This window comes from Protopterus annectens, chromosome 6.part1, assembly GCF_019279795.1.
Source record: "Protopterus annectens isolate FY-2018-M chromosome 6.part1, PAN1.0, whole genome shotgun sequence".
Classification (NCBI taxonomy): Eukaryota; Metazoa; Chordata; order Ceratodontiformes; family Protopteridae; genus Protopterus; species Protopterus annectens.
The window spans coordinates 519,049,982-519,074,950 of record NC_056738.1 but is presented as its reverse complement, the minus strand read 5'-3'; the positions used below and the strand labels follow the sequence as shown (position 1 = coordinate 519,074,950).

Genomic DNA, 24,969 nt, shown 5'->3' with positions numbered 1-24,969 from the left:
AATATAATTAAATAAATTATTTTAAAATTTTTTATAAAGAATTTTAAAACCCCAATATATAGTTATTCAAAATTGTAAAATTGGAAATTATTTAAAATACAAATAATTAAATATAAATATATAAAAATAAATTTAAATTTTAAAATAATAAACAATAAAAAAATTCTATTTTTAAAAATTTAAAAAAATTTAAGAAAAAAATTTTTATAAAGATATTAAATAATAAAAAATTTTTTATTTAAAATAAAAAAAAAATTATAAACCAGTTTAAAAATTTAATGTATTTTAAAATTTTAAAAATTTTCCAAAAATTTATTATTTAATCCAAACCCAGATATAAAATAATTTAAAAAATAAAATTACCCCAAAAAACAAATAAAAAATAAAAAAAAATTAAAAAAATAATATATAAAAATATGGGAAATATAAAATATTTAAAAATAAAAAAAAATATATAACCCAAAATTTATTATTTTAAAAAATAAAATTTTTTATTTTTAAATTTTTAAAAAAAAAAAAATAAAATAAAAATTTTTTTTTTTTTTGGAAAAAAAAAAAAAAAAAAAAAAAAAAACAAAAAAAATTTTTTTTTTTAAAAATAAAAAAAAATAAAAAAATAAAAAAATTTTTTTTTTTTTTGTTACTTTTGGGCCCAAAAAAAATTAAAAACCCCCAAAAAAAACCCCTTTTTTTTTTGGGAAAAAAATAACAAAAAAAAAAAAAAAAAAAAAAAAAAAAAAGAAAAAAAAAAAAAAAAAAAAAAAAAAAAAAAAAAAAAAAAAAAAAAAAAAAAAAAAAAAAAAAAAAAAAAAAAAAATAAAAAAAAAAAAAAATAAAATGGAAAAAAAAAAATCCTTTTATAAAAAGAAAAAAAAAAAAAAAAGCATAGTCTGAGACAAGATCAAGAAAAATTTGAAGAAAATTTATATAAAGATATTGAGCATAATAAGAAATCTTTTTATAGTTACACAAGATGTGGAAGGAGTAAAGGACAAGCAAATTGATAAACTGTGTGCAGACTCTAAAATTATAGATGTATTTCCAAAATCTTATGCAAAACAGTCTGGCTCTACAAAAGGGGTGGCAGGTTATCCTAGTGACATCCAGGTAACCCCACGTACTGGAATCAAATTAGATTATACTGAAAAAGAACTGGGCAAATTGGATCCAAACAAAGCACAGGGAGGAGACGGAATTAGTAACAATGAACTGAGAACACTTTAGCAAGAACTTACAGTACCATTATATCTATTATTCACTAGGTCATATAAATATGGGAGATCCCTCAAGACTGGAGACATGCACTTACTAAACCTGTTTTTATGGGAAAGGAGAGTAGGACAAACCCAGAGTCATATAGACCCTTATGTCTACTTTCATGTTGTGGAAAAATAATGGAGAAGGTAATATTGTACAAGTTATTGTCAGAACTGGAAAGGCTGGGAGGTGAAACCATATATCAACATGCATATGTTGAAAATAGATCTATTACCACCTGTAGCATGATGTTCTATAATAATATAACAGCTATGAATGAAAAATTGTGCTGTGATGTAATTCTTATAGCTTTAAATTCAGCATTTGACAGGGTCATACACACAACACTGATCAATAAATTGATTATTAAATAATTAAATTAGCACAACTAGGTATTGATGTACTCTTGATAAGATGGGCAGCAGCATGGCTTGCAAATAGGACATGGCAAGTATCATACACAGCAACTGGACAGGTAAAATCCGTGGTTGCAGTCAGGGTGTCTCAGAGGGCTCTGTCCTAGGCCCTTACTTGTTGAGATAGTATCTTTCAGACCTAACTTTTTCATCTGAGGTGTTCTACAGTCTAAATGCAAACAACCGGAAATTGGGGAAACAGATTACATGTGTTACAGATCAGGCATGTCTGCAAAATAACTTGACTAAATTGACCATTTGGGCACAGGAGAATAATACGCTGATAAATACATCAAAAACTAAGCATATGAGATTTAGTCGGCATAAAGTGAAAAGTGAATATATAACACAGTACACAGTGAATGAAACTATAGACTCATTTAAGGACCTGGGCAGCTTCAGCTAAGAGTTTTTCTAATCATATCAACCAACTGGTTAATTACAGTTATACAACTATAGGTTGTATAAAAAGATTTAGAAAGTCTAGGAAATCAAAAATAATGAAGTTATTGTTTGTTACTTGCATTAGACCCAAACCTGAGTATGAAATAACAATATGGAAATCCTATAAGAAAACAAGCATGAATAAACTGGAAAGGGTACTACAGAAATATACCAAGGGTATCCATGGATGTGAAAATATAAGTTATTATGAATTAAAATATCTGAACTTGTACAGTCTCTCTTACAGACATCTAAGAGGAGATCTTATTCAGGTATATAGGGCATTTAGTGACAACTACCTCTGGGAATGTTTGGGGTTAACAAAAAGTACTAGAGAATCATCAGGCAACCTATGTAGGATATTCTATAGGAATGAGAAGTGTACTAAACTGGTTCTGACAAAGTAGTGGATGCATGGAACAGACAAAATTACATTAAAGCAAGTACTAATTTAGATATTTTTAAGAACAGCCGGATACTTATTATAGGAACAAGCGTTTTGGTACATTGGCAAGCTAGATGGGCATTAATGCCCATGCTTGAAATATCTGTATGTATGTACGTACATGTAGATACATACACACAAATATCTATATATACACACACACGTGTATATTATATACATATATTCATACACACTCCCGAGAGCACCCCAGCACTACCAGGTTATACCTCATACCATGCTTTTCGGCCCCAAAACTTGGACAGAACCACAAAAGGAGGGGGAGTATCGATATTCATCAAAGATACCCACACCTCCAGGTTGGTGGCAAAGCACGAAGCATCAGAGACTATCCATGTGCAACTAACAGTGGGTAAAACTGCCTTCCAGTTTATAGCCTGCTACAGACCACCCTCCCAAATCCAGTAACCCCACTCTGCCTTCCTGAGAACACTGGAAAATATGAAGGTCTCTCCAAACACCATTACATTGGGCGACTTCAACTACACAAACATAGACTGGGAGCATTACTCTAGCTCCAACACCCTGGTCCAAAGGTTCCTAGAATTCATAAACTCAAATGCTATGGAACAACTTGTTACCACTCCCACAAGAGGGGAAAACATACTGGACTTGATCATCACCAACATGGGGACTGTAAGCTCCAGACCAGAAGTGTATCCCTCACTGGTAAGATCAGATCATAAACTGATCTCACTGGATATTCACATCCCGACCCCACCCCCTGCCCAGAAAACCACAGTGAAAAACTTCTCTAAAGCAAATTTCACACTCCTCAAAACCTAGGTAGGATCCTTCAAAGCCCCCGGGCCTGTGGAAAATACGGCTCAGACCGCAGAATCCTTTATAAATGCATTCTATGAACACCTTCAGGAATGCATGGATCATGCAATCCCAAATAAAACCAAGACCCAATCCTCCAAAGGCAGACGTCCTGTCTGGTGGACCCCAGCCATAAACAAACTATACAATAGGAGGAAGCTACTACATGATAGAGCAAAATCCCAAAAAGGGAAGGCATCTCTGATCAGTATTAGCAAAAAACTAAGGGCACTCATAAAATCGTCTAAGGCCAGCTTTGAGAGAAAAATTGCACAGGACACTAAGGATAATCACAAGGCTTTCTTTAGTTATGTTAGGAACCTAGGTGGGAATTCCCAGACATGCTCAGAATTAGTCCAAAATGACAAAAAATACACCAAACCCATAGACATTGCCAACATCCTAGCTGACAGGTTCAGCGCAAACTTATCCCCCCCCCACCAAAAGGGCAAATATCTATCCCAGCAGAGTGCTGCCCCCCTGACATCTCAGATGCTGAGGTAACAGCCACCCTCTCCAAAGCAAAAAACACAGCATCAATGGGACCAGATGGTGTCCCGGGCTGCGTCCTACATTAACTCCAAGAAGAGCTAAACCCAAACATAAAACTACTGTTCAATCTCAGCCTTACTACAGAATATGTACCCAAAGAGTGGCGTACAGCAACAGTGGTCTCTCTCCACAAAGGTGGTGCCTCAACGGACCCTGGAAACTATCGCCCCATAAGCCTGACTAGCTTGGTCTGCAAAGCTATGGAAAGGATCATCATGGACCTCATAAATAAAGATATTGGGGACCTACAGACACTGGATCCTACCCAGTTTGGCTTTGTTAAGGGCAGATCCTGCCTCTTAAACCTGGTCGACTTCTTTGAAACAGTCACCAAGGCCATTGACGAAGGGAAGGTGGTCCACACAGCCTACCTGGACCTCGCAAAAGCCTTCGATACAATACCCCACTCGGGCATTATAGATAAGCTCAGCAGCTTAAATATAAACCCCTATGTCACTAGATGGGTTGCAAAGTGGCTCAAGGACAGAACACACATGGTTAGAATTGCTGGAGCCATGTCAGACTCCAAACCAGTTACAAGTGGCGTCCCACAAGGCTTAGTCCTGGGACCTCTCTTGTTCGGTATATATTTCTCGGAGGTACAGGCCAACACAGAAGGACTGTGGCTGACCAAGTTCGCAGATGACTGCAAACTGGGTGCCATAATCGACTTTCCAGCAGACACAAGCATCCTCCAAAAGGGCCTCATAGAAACAGACAACTGGTGCCAGAGCCATGGCCTCAAGCTAAACGGCAAAAAGTGTATAGTCATTCCCTTTGGCAAAAACAAAGTGCCCACAAATTACCACATAGGTGGTAATCCATTAAGTACAGAAGAAGTAATTAGGGACCTGGGGATCCAAGTTGATAGCAATCTCTCATTTGACAACCACATGGCCAAAGTGATTAGAAAAACATTTTATATAGCCCACCTAATCATGAAGGGATTCACATCTAGATTAGGGGAGGTCATTGTGCTTCTTTACTCATCCTCATCAGGCCCATAATAGAGAACAATGCCCCTTTTGGGATGTACCTTACCCAAACACCTGCAGCAACTGGAAAGACCCCAAAAGTACCTCACCAAGAGGATCAAAGGGCTCAAACAGATGCCATATGCTGCCCGGTTAAAGAAACTCCAGCTCTACTCAGTGGCATACCGCCTGCTCAGAGGCAACCTGTGCCTGACATATAAAGCCATGTCCAACCTGGAATTAAGGGACATGCTGCACCTCAAAAAAAAAATCCAAATCCCATCGAGCTACACGCTCGAGAGACTTGAACCTCAGCACTGAAATAAATAGGACATGCTGTAGGGACAGATTCATAACCCATAGGCTCCCTTCACTCTGGAATAAAATCCCAGTCCAGGTTAGGCAGAGTCCCTCATTGACTCTCTTCAAGAGGAATCTTGATGAGTGGATGGGAGATCATAGGTTTACCCCGGGTATCACTTCTGTGTCACTGTTAGACAGAGGCACAGTATACTAACCTCGAAAAAGGGCATAGCAAAATTAATTTAAAATGGGTGGCGAAAGCCAAACATACTCTGGCTAGGCTTATAAATGCCCTAGGGCAGATAGCCTAGTATGAACCTATGAACCTATATATAGGTGCGTATATATACACACACATATACATCTCTACACACACACACACACACACACACACACACATATATATATATATATATATATATATATATATATATATATATATATATATATAGATATTTACACACATGGACTTAAAATACTACAAATATACACACAACAAACAAAAATGGATGGCAAAGGTAGGATTCCTGATGTGTGTATGTGCAGATGCTGTGGAACGTTTGGTCAAGGCTAATGTTGTGTCTTCCAAGTTTAAAAACAGTTTTACTAGGGTGAAGTTGTGTAGTTTTATACTGTTTACTGTAGGTGTTCTAATAACTCACATGCATCTAGCATGTATACAACACTGCAAAGGCTGCACACACACAGATAAATTATATGTCTATACTTGTTCAAGCCTACCTGGAAATGTGCGATACATGTAGTGTAGAGGCAGTATATTACTTTTACAGGGACACGCAAGACACAGTGTATGCAATTTTAACTACCAAATGCACCCCGTCACCTCCAAGACAGCTTCCTGAGCTAGAAGAGAAAACAATTACATTACATGACAATTAAGATGACTGTACAGACAGGACAGACTCTTAAAATACATCTCAAGTGCCTTGACTCTGACCTCTTCTTCCAAATGACTAGGAAGCTCTGGATGGCACTTCCCTCAGGTTGCTGTCACTCAGCAGAGTTGAGTGCCAGCAGCATCAGACACCACTTTGGCAAGACTTTGCCAGACATCAGTTTTGTAATAGAGACCTTTCATAACAGTCCCCAGTTAAGCACTCCTCATGATCCTTGTGTAGCAACAAAGGAAAATGTGACATACCCCCACTGTATCACAGGGAAGCCCTACTACACTCATTGCCCTTGGAAGCCACAGCCATTCATTAAGGCACTTTCTAGGGAAATATGGCAGGCCACACACAGTCACATCAGTTTACTTTTTTAGCACATGCTATGCACCGCAGGGAATCGTGTTACTGCAATATGTCACAGTGCGACCATTATGTAGTACACAAGGCTGGGGTGGCAGATTGGCATCAAGATGTGAATGATGGCAGGGTGTAGTATGCGCATATTGCCTAACTATGACAAGTTTTGCTGTTTAATGCTTCCCTCCCTCAGATATGAAAGTAACAGTTTCCCCATCCCCATAAAGGTCACTGACCTGCCCACATATGCTCAATGCACTTAGCATAAGAACCTCTTATGAAACGTATTCCTTAGGTGTGAAAAAGAAACAACTATTCAACAACAATCATTAGTTTTCACCTAATTAGCATAACTGAGTTGCTAAAACTGTGAATTTACACAATATAAAACCCAGCAGCAATCACAAATGTCAATGCATTATAAAATATTATAAGCAGATAATCTCATAAGCTTGTGGAAATCAAGGAAAAGGTTACTTTACTGAAGGCTACTTTTTTACAAGATTAGGTGCTTACCTCAAAACTTGTAATTAGTTGTTACCTTCCCATAAAACATTTGCTTAGAACTACATTATTACTGCTCTTAATGAAATGATTAATATGGTAAGAGGTGCATGTATGCAGAATACTGCGAGATGTTTCAGGTAAGAGGGGCTTAAACTTGCCACAGAGTGGTCCAACTCCATAAGTAGTTCTGTAATACAGTTAAAAAACATGTATTTCTATGAATATGTTGCCTTGTCAACTTTCCGCCTAGTAGCAATGCAATTATACTGGTGACAGGTGTGCACAGACTGTTGTGCAAGGCAGTGTATAGGTCACCAATCCCTCTTGCCAGAAAGGCTATGAGCAGTTTAACCTCACTCCTGCACTTCACAGAAGATATGCTCTGAACTGCCAGTGTCTGGAGCACTTTATTTGGGGGGGGGGGTAAGGATCCTTTTATGTAGGAAGTGTGGCTAGCTATATCGGTATGATTGGAGCAAGTGTAAGGGACAATGTGTGACAGCTTATGTAAATGTACTGTGGCTGTCCACCTCTAGCTGCACTACAGATTAAGTATGCCTCCGACAAAAAGGAGGGTACATTCTGTAACAAAACACCTGCATACTATAAATATATGTGTGTACCTGTTTGAAAATGCACATCTTCCTCATGCTTAAGGAAACATCTGCCATAACACTGACATACATGTGCCCTTCAGAGTTCTATCTGTACCTGCTACACCTGTCTGAACATACAATCAAAGTATCCCATCTATGGTGACATCCCTATACTGTCAAAGGCATGGCATGTGGAAAGTTAGCTATTGGCATTCACAACATGGATGGTAGCCAGTTTTGTCTTCTCCTATTCTGCCTTTTCATTTTAACTACAAGGCCCATACATCCCCTGACCATTACTATTCCATTAGTCAGCCATTTTCCTTTACAGCAAGCATTTTGTGGTTCAGTCAAGCTCCATATCTTCTCATACAATGCATCCCCCTCCTGGAATATCTTTCTAGCTGGATTTTGTATTCCGAATTTAATTCTTCACAATTCCTCAGATTCCGACTTTTCCTTCTAGCCTACTGTTTCCCTTCCCACTCAACAAATCAAATTTCACTTTCTTTAAAACCCAGGTCTTTGTTATAGACAACTGCTTTATTTTATGGGAGCACACATTTCTGTACAATAAGCAGTATCCCTGGCTTGTACTTCACTGACCCCTTCCTTGATGGTACTGTCTGTGAAGCCGAGATGGCCCACTGCCCATGTCCTCTTCATTTCTTATCCTCATTTCCCAATTTTGTTTTTGAGACTTTTAATCATACTCCCACCGCAGATGATAACCTTTATCTTACAGTCACCCAAAAGGGTTTTACTGAAGCTTCTTTAAGTCCTGGAGCCAATATTTCACTTCTACTGTCCATCTGTTTAATCCATTTCTTCAGCCATGGACTTAATACCACCTCTTAGTTTGTCCATTTTATAAAGCCCTGCTAGTACCACACCAATCTCCAACCACTGGGACTCATGTTTCAATTAGGAGACGTTTTTCTTTTCAAAAAAACGTAAGTGCTAAGAGTTAAGAGGTCAAATCTTAATGAGATGAAATCATTAAATTTATCAATAACATCACTACTGTTGACACTGACACAGCAGACTTCACTAAGTTTCATGCCCACCTGCACACATTCAGCAATCCCAACTAGAGTCAAATATGAGAAATTTAAAATTAAACTCCCAGGTGGTAAACTGACAGTCAAAATGTTATAATGAGAAAAAAAACTCAGACTGTACAGTTATGCAAGCACACATAAGAATGAGGAAGGATAAGAAATATTACTAGGAAAATGAAAAGTATTACAAGGACCAGTAAAGCAATCCAAGAATGGATAATGACACAAACAACAACAAATCCTGCTTTAGCAATGTTAGAAAACTAAAGAATAACACTCAACATTGCTCTGAACTTCTCCTTAACAGGACTCTCCACCACGACCCAAACGAAACTGCAAATATATTAAAATTCTCTGCAAACTTCACTCACAAAACACCTATTCCAGCACCATTCATTCATGTTCCCTTACCTCTATCACTACTAACACACATGTTGTTAAGGCATTATGTAAAACTAAAACCACTTCTTCCATGGGTACTGACAACATACCTGGATGCTTATTAAAATTCACCAAAAAGGTTAAACAATTTAAGGAAAGGTTCATTAAGGGCTCAAGTCTAGCCATAGACTATGTACACAAAACTTGACAGATGTGGTAATGCCCCTCACAAAAGTCCTGGGAACTACAGACAAATCACCCCAACAAGTCTGATCTGTAAAGCTACGGAACGTATCATAACTTCTCAATAATTATACCATCAATCATAAGCATGACACTTAACAATATGGCTTCACCAAAGCAACAACTTGTCTTAAATCTCATTAATTTCTTTGAGACTGCTAAACAAGCTCTTAACAGTGGCCATATTGTTCATGCAATTTATTCTGATCTGGCAAAAACATTTGATACCATACCTCATGCTGGAATTGGAAGGAAATTGCCATCCTTAAACAAATTATTTTATGGTAAGATAAACTACTAACTGGATCAAAGAGAGCCCATACAGTTTGTGTGGAAGATGAGTCTTCAAATAGAGCTAAGGTAACCAAGTGCAGTCCCGAGGGGTCTATGCAGAGTCCTCACATTTGTCATCTACTTCTCTGATCTCAAAAATGATAACCAGGACCTCTGGTTAACCAAATCTGCAAACAACTGCAAAGTGGGTATAACTTAAAACCCTGTTCAGAAAGGCCTTACCTTTGTTAATGCCTGGTATATGGAAAATAGGCTTAAATTGAATGTTTTAAATTTTAAGTTCAAAATCGCTTCTTTTGGAAAACAGAAGTTACTGACAATCTACAGTACAGATAACACTCTCTTTACAAACCAAAAAAGTTACTCAAGGACCCAGTCATGTGAGTTGACAGTTCCATTTCATTTGATCATCACATGGCAACTGTTGCTAAGAAATCCTTCTGCTCAGCACAAGTAGTGAAAGGTATTTCAGTCTAGATCCAAAGATGTCACTGCCCCCCTATATTCAAGCATTGATCAGACTCATAGAATACAACACTCCATTCAGTATGCAACTTCCACAATTTCTCAAACTCAAAAAGGCAAACATTTTCCTACCGAAAGATACCTGGTCTTATGAAATGTAGTTATCAATAAGACTGAAAGCCCTTTCCCTGTACTCTATGCCTTACAGACTTCTGAGGGATGTTCTGTGCCTTGCTTACTGCACCATTAGAGATAAATGGTATTTGGCCTCCGATATCTCAGTAAGACTAACAGCTTAGCTAACACTATAACCAGAAATCTGAACCCTCATCTGCAAATAAACAGAACATGATAGATTCATCTCCCAGAGCCACACCCTTCTCTGGAATAAACTTCCCCTGTAGGTTAAATCAATGTGATTCTACATCTTCCTTCAAATTAAACCTAGATGACTGGATGAGTACTCACAAATTTTATCCCAGAACTAACTAGCCTCTTCATACTTGATAACGAAGGTAAAGCCTGAGGGTGGTACTGGCAAGACATACATGGTTAACAGACTGAAACAGTCTTGAAACTCCTATGAGCCTATAAGCAATATCAGAAAGAAAAAAAACATTTTTTAAATTATCATTCTTAAAAGGTTTGCACAGTACTCTACGACTATCAGTAATGTACCTTCAGTAACACTGCCAGTGTTGATTAACCATGACTGTTCTTTTTTTCTAAAGTCCTGATATCCTGAGTAAAGTACAGTTTTGTACCTACCATAAATGTAGATGTTCGAAGATCCACATTGCTGCAGTCCTTACATATGGGTAGTCCGCTGTCCTCGGTCGGCCCGAATACCAAAGTATTAGGCTGACGTCGGTCATGGGCGCTCAGATCTGACATCAGAGCGTCAGGGTATAAAAGCGCATGACCAACGTCATATCCTCAGTCTTTTCTTGCCCCAGATGTCAGAAGGCCCTAAAAGGAAAAGGCCACAGCCAAAAATAGAATACTTCCCAAAAGACATGTACAAATAACAGTTACCACCCAAACCATACAACCACTCCAAACTACAGAGGGGAAGGAGGGAGGGTAAATTGGACTGCAGCAATGTGGATCTTCGAACATCTACATTTATGGTAGGTACAAAACTGTACTATGTTCTTCATCTCACATTGCTGCAGTCCTTACATATGGGTAGAATCCCAAAGCAGAGGTAAAGGGAGGCTGGCAAAATCATAAAGCATTGGGAGCTGCCAAAATGCCCTGTAAGATTGCAGTGGCAAATCCAGCCCTAGATTTGGAATAAAGAGGAAGGTGGTAATGTTTAGAAAAAGTATGCACTGAACTCCAAGTAGCTGCTTCCAAAATATCTTTAGTAGCGACTCCCCTTAAAAAAGCTGTAGAAGTGGCAGTAGCCCTAGTGGAGTGAGGTCTGATTCCAGCCGGAATCTCCTTACCATGATGAGAATAACAAAAAGCAATACAAAAGCCAATCCACTTAGAAATAGTTTGTTTTGAAACAGGTTTCCCCTGTGAACCCAAAGCAAAAGAAACAAACAACTGCTGAGACTGTCTAAACCCTTTAGTCCTGCTCAAATAATAACGCAACTGCCTGTGAATATCCAAAGTGTGCAAAATTTTCTCCCCTTTATTTTGGGGATCTGCATAAAAAGTAGGCAAATGAATTGATTGGTTCAGAGCCACATTTGAAACCACTTTAGGCATAAAAGTAGGATTAGTACGCAGAGATACCCTATCCTTATGAAAAATTAGGAAGGGTTCAACTGCCATAAGAGCCTGTAATTCAGAAACCCTTCTAGCAGACGTAATGGCCAACAAAAAAGCAGTCTTCCAAGACAAAAACTTTAACTCAGCAGTAGCTGCAGGTTCAAAAGGAGGTAAAGTAAGCTTTTCCAACACAAAATTGAGATCCCAGGCAGGAGTAGGAGCTCTACGTGGGGGTCTTATGTTCTTTGCCCCTCTAAGAAATTGCTTAAACAAAGGATGAGAGAATAATGGAGGGTCACAGTCATAGTGAGCAGAAATGGCTGCAGCATGAACTTTTATAGAGGAGAAAGACAAACCCTTGTCTAATAATTCTGTAAGATATTGAAGAGAAACACTTAAATCAGGCCTGGAAACATCAAAGCCCTTTGTTTGGCTCCAAATTAAAAATCTCCTCCATTTATCAGCATAAACTTTCCTTGTACTAGGCCTTCTGGCCTCCAAAATAACATTCAAAACCTGTTGTGGAAGCTGCGACCCTCCAGGGTCTAGAACAGAATATGCCAGGCTGTTAGATGCAGGGACTGAATCCTGACATTGAGGAAATGATTGCTCTCCTGTGACAAAAGGTGCGGAATCGAAGGCAAAGGCCATGGAGGCTCCCGTACTAAACTCCTCAGCAGAGGGTACCAGTGCTGTCGAGGCCAATCTGGAGCTATTAGAATCATGGAGGGCTTGTCTTGTCTGACCTTCAAGAGAACCTTTGGAAGTAGAGGCAGAGGCGGAAAGGCATAAACGTGAAGATTGCTCCAACTGAATGATAGAGCATCCACTTTCCAAGCTGTGGGATGAAACATCTTTGTGCAAAACTTTGGCACCTGGAAATTTAGTGGAGAAGCGAACAGATCTATGTCTGGAGTTCCCCATATCATTGTCAACTGTCGAAATACATGAGGATCCAATTTCCACTCGTGTGGATCCACTATCCGTCTGCTCAAAACATCTGCTAAGGAGTTCTGTGCTCCTGGCAGAAACCTTGCTTGAAGAGTGAGTTGTAAACTGAGAGCAGTCTCCCACAAAATCATAGCTTGCCTGCAAAGAGGGTACGAATGGGTTCCCCCTTGCTTGTTGATGTACCACATGACAGTTGTGTTGTCTGTTTGAATCAACACCTGCCCTGGGAGAAGTAAATCCCTGAAAGCCATCAATGCAAACTGGACTGCTAACATTTCCTTCAAGTTGATATGTAAATGTTGAAGTCTGGCAGGCCACGTGTCTTGAACCCATTTTCCATTGAGGTGTGCTCCCCAAGCCTTGTCCGAGGCATCTGTCGTTAAAATCTGACTCACCTCTGGTCGGGTCACAGAGAGTCCCTTGTTTAGGTGACATTCCTGAGCCCACCACAAAAATTCCTTTTGAATGCAAGGTATTATTTGAATGACAGTGTCCAGATCTTGGCAGTGTTGTGTCCATACATTTTTGAGATACCATTGTAGCTTCCTCATATGCAGTTTGGCATTGGGAAGCACCAGAATACAAGATGCCATGAACCCCAAGGCTTGAAGGACTGTCCTTGCAGTCAGCCTGGACCGTAGAGACAATTAATGGAAGTAAAGTGTCAGGTTCTTTTGCTTGTCCGGGGTCAAAAAGGCCATCTGGGAAGCTGTATTCAGTCTCACACCCAGAAAGCACATTTCCTGAGAGGGTACTAGACTGGACTTTGTTTCGTTCACAGAATACCCTAGGCACCTTAACACTGCCATCACATACTGTAGATGATGAAGAAGTTCGTACTTGTCTTGAGCAAGAATCAGGCAATCGTCCAAATAAGGATAAATTTGTATTCCTCTTAACCTTAAGAAGGCTATCACTGGAGCCAGAACCTTTGTGAACACCCTGCGCAGTAGATAAGCCAAAGGGCAATGCAGAGAACTGATAATGTAAAGTCCCAGCCCAAAACGCATATCTCCTGCAACTGGGCCTGATAGGAACATGAAGATAAGCCTCTTTGAGATCCAGAGTTACCATCCAGTGATCTTTGCCCAACAGAGGTAGAAGTTGTTGCAACGTCAACATTTTGAACTTTGGAATGTCCAGGTATGTGTTGAGGATAGATAAATCCAAAATCGGCCTCCAAGTGTTTCCTTTCTTTGGTACTAGAAACAGGCGAGAATAAAATCCTAGGCCCACTTCTGACAGAGGGACCTGCTGTATAGCCCCCATTTGAAGAAGTAAAGAAATCTGTTTGTGCGCCTCTACCCTTTGCTGAGGAGGAACGTCTGGCATGCCTTTGAAAGGAGGCAATGTATGGAAATAAAACTTGTAGCCTCGGTCTATAATGTCCAACACCCATTTGTCCTGGGTGACTAAAAGCCAGTTTTGCTTGAAGAGTGCCAACTTTCCTCCCAAAGGAGCTGCCAGACAGGAAGAATCTGGCAGCTGAAAATGCAGGTCATTGGGCCGGTTTACGAAAGGACTGGCCCCTGCCCTCACCTGTAGATTGTGCAGGTGAACTCCACGTTCTAGGCCTGAAAGTACTCTGAGCTCTGCCCCTACCATGTCTAGATCTACCCCTAGACTGTGAATCAGAAGAAGGATAAGCCCATCCCTTAGTAGGCCAATTCCTGCTAAACTTAGGAGGCTGCACCTGCAAAAAATCTTTAACCGTCTGCATTGACTTAGCCTTGTCTTCCATTTTCTTCAAGACAGACTCCACAGGAGAACCAAACAAAACTTCAGATTGTAAAGGAGCATCCAAAATTCTAGTTTTAACATGCTCTGACAAATTCTGATCCTTAAGCCAGGCGTGCCTGCGAATAACTGAACCCGTGGCAGCCACCCTGGAAGAAGCCTGTAAAGCATCGAAACCACACTGCAAAGAATGCTTACCCACCTGTTCAGAGGCATGTACCAAATCCTGTAATTCTTTACACTCTATGCCCTCTGCCAAAGCATCCACTTTAGATTTTAGTTGAGTAAGGAGAAAATTCTGATACTTCAACATATGAAACTGGCGATTCAAAGCCCTCATTGCTAAAGTGGAAGAGGTATACACTTTCTTACCCCATCTATCCAAAGCTCTAGCATCTTTATCTATAGGAACTGGATTCTTTACAACAGAAGCCCTGACACCCTTAGGTCCCTGGCTAATAGTTTCTGGGTCAGCCCTTGGACTCTTATACAGATATTTATGAGCCTCAGGTACTCTGTAATACCTGTCTGGCTTAACTGGCGCAGGAGGCAGAGAGTCTGGATTAAGGGAAGCCTCGGAGAAAACGTCTTAAACAACATCCAAAACAGGAGGTATAGCCAAGGGCCTATGTTGTGGTAAAAACAAAAATTCCCTAAGCCTCTTTCGGGCATCTGAGAAATTCTGACCTTTCCATTTAAAATGTTCCCTCATAGAATGCATGGTTTCTGAAAAAGAAAAATCCTCTGGAGGAGAAGCAGAAGGAGTGGAATCCTCTGCGTCTGAATCAGAATAAGGAGGAAAATCCTGAATGTCTTCAGCCGAAGACTCTGAGTAATCTGAAACCTGCTCCAAACTTTCCACCTCTGGCTCCACCCTAGGCCTCTTATCAGGAGGGGGCATAGAACCTCTGATTAAAGAAATTAAATCTTCTGCCATTTTAAGCATGTGTTTTTTAGGCACAGAACCTGCAGAACTAGGACTGACACCCGTGGAAGGCAAACCAGGTCTGCCTTTGGAAGGAGCCTTAGAGACAGAAGGAGAAGGCCTAACCACCTTAGGCAAGGAAGGGAGAACAGCAACCTGAGAGGCCCCCTCAGCCTGACCTGACTCTTGAGAGGCCACATCTTGCAAAATTAAAGCCTCCCCCTGAGACTCAACTGAAACCTCGGCTGGATCCATAGATTCCACCGTAGTTTCTAAAGAACCGGCGTCCGGAACGGACGACTCATCCTGCCTGGACTTTAAAGATTTGTCTTTGCGCTTCTTCGCGGTAGCGGGCGTCGGAGGATCCGACGGCATATTATAATTACACCGCTTACCGAAGACAAGCCTAGCGCAATCTAACCTACGTTTAATGGTGCGCTTATTAAACCTAGCACAAAAGCGACACCCGACTCCGTCGTGCTCAGGTCCCAAGCAAGGAATACAAAGAGAGTGGTAATCCCTATGCGGTATCTGTTTCCCACAAGAAATACAATTATTCACTTTTTCTGACATCCGGAATTAACTGAGGCAAGAAAAAACAAAAATATTCCCCAACGGGGTACTTAGCCCAACTTGGTTTCGGTCTGAAACTCAGAATACGAAAATTTCAGAACGCCGAACGGCACTTGCAAATGCTGCTTCTGCATCGGACCATGCGGCAAAAAAGACTTGAGGATATGACGTCGGTCATGCGCTTTTATACCCTGACGCTCTGATGTCAGATCTGAGCGCCCATGACCGACGTCAGCCTAATACTTTGGTATTCGGGCCGACCGAGGACAGCGGACTACCCATATGTAAGGACTGCAGCAATGTGAGATGAAGAACATCTCCTAAACACAGACACAAAGGCCATGGGGCCACAAATTTACCAAAATTAAATTAAAAAAAGACTGCCAGTTTAAATGAAGACCTCAGCAATAACTACTGAAAACAGTGTACACTGGTAACATTCTGACAATTTTTTATGAACATGCACTGCAAAAAATATTCTTGCTAATTTGTAAATGAAACATTTGTACTGGATGTTTTAAACGGACTACATTTTACCTTGTGCATCTTTCATACTGCAAATTTTTTATTTTGGATTTCTACCTCTCCCAATAAACCCCTTAACTACTGAAAAGGAATAGCAGATTTACTGCTGCCACGACTACCAGGTACAGGAATGGGTCCAGCTAAGCTGTGATGGCAGGCGAAAACGAAATGTATACCTGATCCTCATGCATTTCGGTCAGTAATTTGTTGGCAACATCTTTCTCATTCTTGTCTGCTGTCTTATTGCTAGCACTTACAAACAGCTGTTAATTGAACACAAAAACAAGGGAAAAGTAACATTAGCAATGAACACTGTAGACATGCTGTATGGGAGACAACTGTGCAACACACAAGGAAATGAAGCCACTGGACTAAAGCTACTTACCAGTCCTTATGTCTTGGTAATTCGTACAATAATATTTTGGACTCGCAGAGGACAATAAGGTGTATTAGGAGATATAACACTGTTTACACAATCTTTCTGCATACATGCACAGATGGTTTAAAACAGAAACATCAGTTCTAAATATCTCAGTACTCTCAGTGAAGCAGGGAATGATGTTGAGTGTTCAAAACTTTTAAACCACTAAAAAAAACAGCATTACAAGACAGATTAAATGCCCTTATAAAGGTCTAAACACTATTTTCATGAATAGTTACATATAGCAAGTACACAATATAAAAACAAATTCCTACACACACAGAAAATGGATTGTGTGTCCACTGGGCCTACCTGATTAACAAACGGGCATTATTGTGTCCTTCATTTGATCACTGTTGCAGTACTGTTAATTAATGAGAATATTCCCAGATCTTTTATACTGATTGAGAAGAAGACTGAGGTTCAGAACTAGAGCCCAGAATGCCACAAAGAATAGATTTAGCAAAATAAATTTCTTACCCTAGAAATGCATCTATTTTGCAATGTTTATTAAAGGTATGAATGGTGGTTGATTCTAAAATATTTACTGACTTCAGACCTTTGAAAACAGAACCAGAAGAGGCAACATCAATACTTCATTTTACCATGTCCCCATAAATATATGGGTATTGCTGGACCAGTTCTTGTTCAGGTATATAGTTTACAGCTATAGCTATTGGTTTATCTTAATTTTATATCCCGAAAAACATTGAAACTGTCTCAAGATGTTCCACAACATTAATAATGCTAGAGCACAAAAATGTTTAATACAATGACTCAGGCAACAGAAAGGACAAAGGGCTGTCACCAAGCTGAGGGTGCCTATAACAAGGAAGAAAACAAGGGCTCCTGTGGAAGTATTACAAATATTTTGGAAATTCTACGAAGGTCTGTATAAAGCAAAGAAATATGGAAATCAAGAAAAGATACAAATGGAAATGTTTATGGAGAATTAACTATGCCAAGTTTAGAGGCAGATGAGGCTCAATTACTAACAGTTAGGATAGGAGGAGATAAAAATGTTGATGTATAACCAATCTACAGAAAAGTCCCTAGGAACAGATGTTATTCCTGTGGAAGTTTGGAAGTTAAGAAGAAGGATTTGCTTTACAGTATTTTAAGAGAAGTACCAACATTCTGGAAGAAAGTGGTGTCAGCTCCAATACCTCACACAGGGTAAAGATCCATCTTCATAAAGGTCCATTTCAATACTAAAACCATGACTATAAAGTGTTTATGTCTATAACGGCTAAAAGAATGGCAAAAGCAATGCCAACATTGACTGATGAAAATCAATGTTGTTTTGTGGAGGGAAGGCAAACATTTGACAAGATTAACAGAACACTGATGATCAAATGGAAGCAGAATGTAAGAAAATACCACTGTTGTTGGTGGGTATTGATGCAGAGAAAGCATTTGATAGAGTAAGTTAGGGCTTTACGAGTAGTTGTTGTTGTGTCTTTCGGCTTTTCCCGGTTAGGGGTTGCCACAGTGGCACTCCGGTCCACTAATGATTGGCAGTAAATCTTTTTACGGGTGCCAAGATGCCAGCTCGACACCAACCTTCAGCGAAGGCACACCCATTCTACGCATGTCTTTCGAATGCCACTCGTCCACAGGGATGACATGCAGACTCCACACAGAAGGCTCTCCAGCCAAGAATCGAACGGGAGAACCTCTTGCTGTGAGGCAACCATGCTACCGCTGCACCAGACGAGAAGTTATGGATACCAATAAATAAAGAGCTGAAGGGTTTTATCTGCGAGGAGAAGATGGCAAGAGTAAAGTGGGATAAGCTTAGTCTTTCAATAGAATAGGGCAAATTGGGATTACCCAACTTGAAGGGGTAATTCAGAGCAACACAGTTACGGCTTCTATACATAGAAGCAGAAAACAGTAATTCATAGTGATAACAGATGATGAAACAGAGGGCAAGCTAACAAAATAAGGAGATAATGGGATTTTGGATGCAGACCTTTAAGGGGAACAATAATGATACAAAATATTATATTCATAAAGTAGCAGAAAATATTTTAAGAATTAAGCCAACACTGGAATGGAGAAAGGAGATTCTGACAACAAGGATGACTGCAGTCAGGTATACAGACAACAAGGGCTGGAATTTATTGGAGAAAACTGGCAAAGGAACCAAGATATTGGGAGCAAATAACTAGAGAGGGAAAGGTAATAGAATGGGAAGATGCCAAGAACTTAGTTGGACTGCAGTTTAGAGATTGCCTTCCCTATAAAGGATTGATACCAGAGCACAGGCAAAGAGAAATAAATAGGGGTTCCTAAATGAAAGACCAGCACTGGTATAGTTTTTAGCAGAATCTATAAAAGAAGTTGCAATGAAGAAAGAAATTAGAGCATATAAAATACTGCATGATAACTATAAGAATCAATCAGAGAAGGTTAGAAAGGACTGGGAAGAAAGACTGGATAAGTAATTCATAAAGAAGCAATGGGGGGGATATATGCATGTCTCCCAAATATGCAACAAAGTCTAAAATATTTAGGATTGTTGCTTGGAAGCGTTTACATAAGTATTTTGTACCCCAAGTAAACTCCTAATAATTTTTTCTCAGGTAAACCGCCAATGTTGGAGGCGTGATGAGGCAGAAAGAGGCAACTGGGAACATATGTTCTGGGAGTGTAATGAGTTGGCAGACTTTAAAAATTCCCTGCAGACTGCACTGTCGGACATTCTGGGTGAGCAAATTGATGTAACTAAGGAAATTATTATTTTTTTTAGCTATGATGCAGAATCAGAATTCCTTAGACAAAGTAAAGCCTTGCACGGCCTAATTATGATGGCCGCCAAAAAAGGAATTACTAGAAAATGGAAATAAAAGTCTAAACCAACCTTACTAGAAGTAGCGAAGATAGTAACAGAGATAAAACAACTGTAATCGGGATCTTTAGGAAAAAAAAACAAAAAAAAAACAGAGTAGGATCAAAGGGCATAGGAGATACTGGGAAGTATAGAATCAAATGCAGAGGAGGAAGAGGTTCGAAAGAAGGCAGGAATTGAACGAGCTATGTAATGGTCGACCGACAATGGCTGGATATATTACAAGTGATGTGCAATATTTGCAGCTACAGTTTGTCAGCATGGTTTGTAATGTACAATGTTTGCAACTGAGACTGTCGGTATGGTTTATTTTCACTTATATAAATGTAAGAGTCTACATGATAATTTAATAAATATGTTTCTTGTATAAGAAAAAAAAGATATTCCACAACACTGAGCTGTCCCTTTCTTGTTATTATCAAGTACAAAATATCATCATCTATGAATAAAGCCAACTTTTCTAGATTATGATACCAAGTACATCGTTGAATTTCTGAGTCCTTTATTTTCTTCGCCAATGACTCTAAATATAACACAAATAACAAAGGGAAAAAGAGGACATCCCTGCCTGGTTCCATTCATACACCATTTGTTAGAAAGAAACCTTCCCACTATAATTTTTCCTACAATCCCTCATATATCCTCTTAACCTTTTTATTATATCAGGAAATGCGAATGCTTCTGCTGCCCTCCTTATGAAACCCCAGCTTACTCTGTCAAATGCTTTTCTCTACATCAATACTCCCAAACAACTGTGGTATTTTCTTACACTCTGCTTCCCAATGGATCATCAATGTTCTATTAATGTTATCAAATGTTTGCCTCCTCTAAACAAAACCACCATATCAATCTGGCAACACATTTGCTATTCTTTTAGTCATTATAGACAAACAATTTACAATCGTGATTTAAAATTGAAATGGGTCTATATGAAGCTGGGTCTGACGGGGTTTTACAATCTTTAGCCACCCCCCCACCCCTTTAAACAAAACCTTCTCGTCTTTACTACTTTCTTCCCTTCTAGATTCCAAACTTCCACAGGAATGCCATCTATTCCTGGAGACTTTCCTGCAGATTGATTGTACATCGGCTTTTTTACCTCATCTCCTCCTATCTTAACTGTTAATTGTGGAGCCTCATCTACCTCTAACCTTGATATACTTAAGTATTTCGTAAATATTTTCATTTGCGCACTTTCTTGATTTCTACATTTCTCTGCTTTTGACAAATTTTCATAAAATTTCCAAAATCTTTATGTTAAAAGTTTTTGTGCTCTGGAGTTATTAAAAAAAGTTGCTCAACAGCAATCTTTCTAAACTCATGCATATTACCCAGATTCTCCCTTATTTTCTCTTTAGCACTCTGCAATTGTGCCTCTTGTTCTGTAAGAGTTACTTTATTCTGTAATACTTTAACATTTGTCAGCTCCTCTAAATAATTACTGTTATTTCTTAACCATATCTTTTGCTTTTATTTCTACCATATTTTTAAACTCCACTTTCATTTTATTCTACTCACCAGCTATAACTTTTAAAGAAATTTCTATAATCCCAAGTAACACACAAATAAATTTTCACTACTCTTTGTTTAAATTCCTCTTTTTAAAAGGTGGATGGGGATGTGCTAGTGTCTCATTTGCAGTTCATTACCCTGCATTTTTATTTTAGTTGTTCATAGGGCGGCAATGTTGTGCCCAAATTAACTTGATTAACAATTAAATCTTCATGGGGAATCTGACAAATGGAATCATTTATAGTGTTTAAGCCATGAACTCTAGGGCTCACAAAATCTCTTGCAGAGTTCACTTTTAAAGATGGAAGGGACTTAAAGAAAGAGGACACAGACTGTTTTCTTCTAAGGAAGTAATGTCATCATGCAAGAAGTGTTCCGCTGGCAACCTTGAAAAACTAGACTTTGGGAAGGCTACAGGGCAAGTTACTCCAGGTTTAGGGTGAAAACTAGACAAAGAAATAGATATACATAGTTAACTGCAGATCCTGTAGAGTTTTTTAAGCATTCTGAATTTGAAAATTATCTAAATAAGGGTATATATGGATACCTTGGAGCCTGCATAATACTATCACAGGGCTAAACATTTTGCAAAAATTCTTGGTGCTGTAGAAAAAAACAAAGAACAAAGCAAAAAACTGAAAACGAAATCCACAATACAGAAAATCCTAAGCATTTACAGACACAGGTGAATAGGAATCTGAAGATAGGTGTCCTTAAGGTCAAAGGTAACCAGAAAGGCTTGTGGGAGAATAACGGTAAGACAACTTTTGGAGAACCGCCTTGAATTTTGGAATTCTTAGGAAAATGTTCAGGACTGATGAGCCAAAAACAGGTCACTATGTCACCTCTATTCTTGGAAAAATGTATAATCTTGAATAAAACATGTCTTTTGGGGAGATGTGGGATTAATTATACAGCTCTCTGATAGGATGATAGATGGTGGCCCAAAAAGACTGCCTTTGTCCAATGGGGCATACAGCAATGTAGTTGTGACATCATCAGGCAAGGAGTGTAACTGTATTCATGAATAACTCCTTAAAACAGACGCAGGTGCTGCTGTTCTAGAAGAGGCATCAGCAGCTTCATAGCCACACTTTACTGAACATATTGCAACCTGTATGGCAGAGCTAAGCAAAGACAATAGTAGTTTTTATTACCAGAGTCAGGGATGTCTGAAATTAGTATGTTCAGGTTATCAGAAATGGACAACCAATACCACCTGGTCATCTGGGTTGGAAGTTTATGGCACAGAAGAAAAAGTGTAGTTGAAAAGAGGTTATTGCCCAGTTACACTTTTCTGGTAACCAAATGTCAAATAACATAAATAAAATTTGAGAATCTGAGACTTTATATAACTTATTTTTTCATAGCTAGGGGTTGTGACATGGGTGCTGAAGCACACAAGAAGGCATCCTGTAAAGTATTCAATGCAGGAGGGATGGATGAAGGCTTCGCTATAGTTTTTGTCCCAGTGGAAGCATTGTACCTTTATTACAGTGTCAAAAATTCCTTGTCAAGATAAAGAGTGTTTTCATCCCCTGACTTCTATTTGATAGAAAAGAAGATCTTGAATGATATGACAAATATTCTACATTTGAATCTGAAGAATCCTCCTCTCAAGTATCTCTCTTCCTCCTCTGTGTTGTAACAGAGGAAGAGGGAAAAAAATAAGTAGCTTTAATAATATACAAAATATTTTTAAAAACTCATTAGAAAAACTGTACCACTCCTCTTGTGGATTACATGAAGAAGGGGTAAAAGGAGAGATAAAAACACTTTCTTCTTTTAAAAGTGTCAGTAGAAATGATGCAAGAGGGACCAAACTCCTGTCTTAACTCAAAAAGGGTACCCAGGATGTCCTCAAATTAGGATGTATGGAGTGTCTTCTGGTTCTTCAGAAATCACCAGCTGGGGTTACCAATTCATGGCCTTGCCAGACTTAACAGATGTACCTGCAAGCTGTGCCCTGCCAGCCTCCTGAGGGTTCACATTAGAGCAGAGAGAAAATCCAGATGGTTGCAGGTTCATCATGTGCCTCAACGTAAACATCCAGCTCTGTCCAGACAACAGAATCTTCCAAAAGGATGTCTATAATTAAAGAACTTGGAGGCCATCCCATTGTAAGCAAGTTCCTTGCATTTCTGGTTCACTAAATAAATTCTCAGTGATACTACACAACTTCTTATTATCTTACAGACAAAAGACTTACAAATGGAGCACTCCCCAAAATTATTATCAGGATTTGGGCAAAATAAGCACTTAGAATGATTACATTTGTAGTGAATCTGCCTATCGCAGTCACATTAACTTCTCTTAGCTGACATGAAAAAAAAATGAGAAAAATTTATCAAAAAGTTAGTGCAACTGGAAGGGTCCCAATGGAGATACCTACCTACCCACAATGACTGGAAACCAGCACAGACCATAAAGCTGACAGACTTAAGAGAGACTTAAGAGAGAGTCTTTCCATCTTGTGTTGCTGGCAATAAAGTTCTGAGGAACTTTGTGCCCATATCTCCCTTAGGTACTAGGACATACTCTCATGCACACACACATCATAGATTGGACATATGGAGTGCAAAGAAGGCGCAAAAGTCTTGACATAGCAAATGGACGTACAGCATGTTTTTCAGGATACTTCCTGAGTAATACTGTAACAGTGGTCAAATGAAGGACATGTAAGGATTAAATCAGGTAAAAATTCTAAATTCTGAGACTCTTAAAAAGGGACTTATATCTATGCCAAGTCCAAGATTTTATCTTCTGGAATATTCCCTTTTCTCTGTGGTATGGTAAGCTTGGAGTTAGTGCACAGAAGTAATGCATTCATAGGTTATTTCTAGGCTAATTGCACAACAGCCTTTACAAGGCTAACCAATAATACCCAGGATACGATAACATTATAGCCAAATTCCCAAATATGGGATGGGGTAATATTAGAGTAGTGGGTCTTTGGGTGTTGAAGCCCCAAGTCATTTTACAGACTGCCTCTATCCATAAAGAACATGGGCAGTACCCCAGGAGTGAATTTACATTTTCCCATTCATTTATTCAAATCGTTTTTGAAGATAGTGAAGGATGGGCTTTGTTTTACAAAGATGGGAAGTTTATTCCACAGACGAGGTAGCCTTTGGGATACAAATTTGTCTCTCCAGCAAATTCTGTTAGTCACAAATAAGGTTCAGGTCCATGGAACATTTAACCCTCTGTGACGATGTGAGGTATTTGCCCAGCTATGCCAGGAAAAGTACGGCAGTGGATGTGTAACATATGCCAGCATAGCTAACTGGAATTTAGTAAAGAATTATATGTTATTCAAATATCAAAATGATTTATACAGATGCTTGTGTTGAAAATGTATTAGTAAAATTGCTTGTGTTAAAAATGTACCAACAGTGGGTACTGTATCATAACTAAATTAAATATATATGTTAACAAAAAATACTGGAAGAGAAGATGTTAAGCTCAGCTCCAGCTATCTTTGGAAAATAGTAAGAAATGAAATTACTGGGCCTATGCCATAAAGATGTTATCTCACAGTTGTGAATGAAGCCAGAGACACAATGTCTGTAAGAAGCATGGTTTGTTGGTCTCTGTAGGAGTAGAAGTTTGCGATTGTTTTATGACTTGCAGAAGTTGCACCAGATCTGAGCAATGGTCTTGTGTGTGTACTACTGATATGTAAGTGCTAAATCCTGGCAGT

At 39.0% G+C, this 24,969-nt stretch overlaps 1 protein-coding gene across 1 annotated transcript in view; it reads right to left on the bottom strand.

Moving 5' to 3' along the window:
• Window positions 1-24,969, bottom strand: part of NBEAL1 (neurobeachin like 1) — a 2,263,075-nt gene that overhangs the window by 1,774,316 nt on the left and 463,790 nt on the right. Inside the window, exon 13 of the mRNA XM_044075407.1 lies at window positions 16,656-16,742. Within this exon, the coding sequence (XP_043931342.1) occupies window positions 16,656-16,742 (87 nt within the window). The remainder of the gene's footprint in view (window positions 1-16,655; window positions 16,743-24,969) is intronic.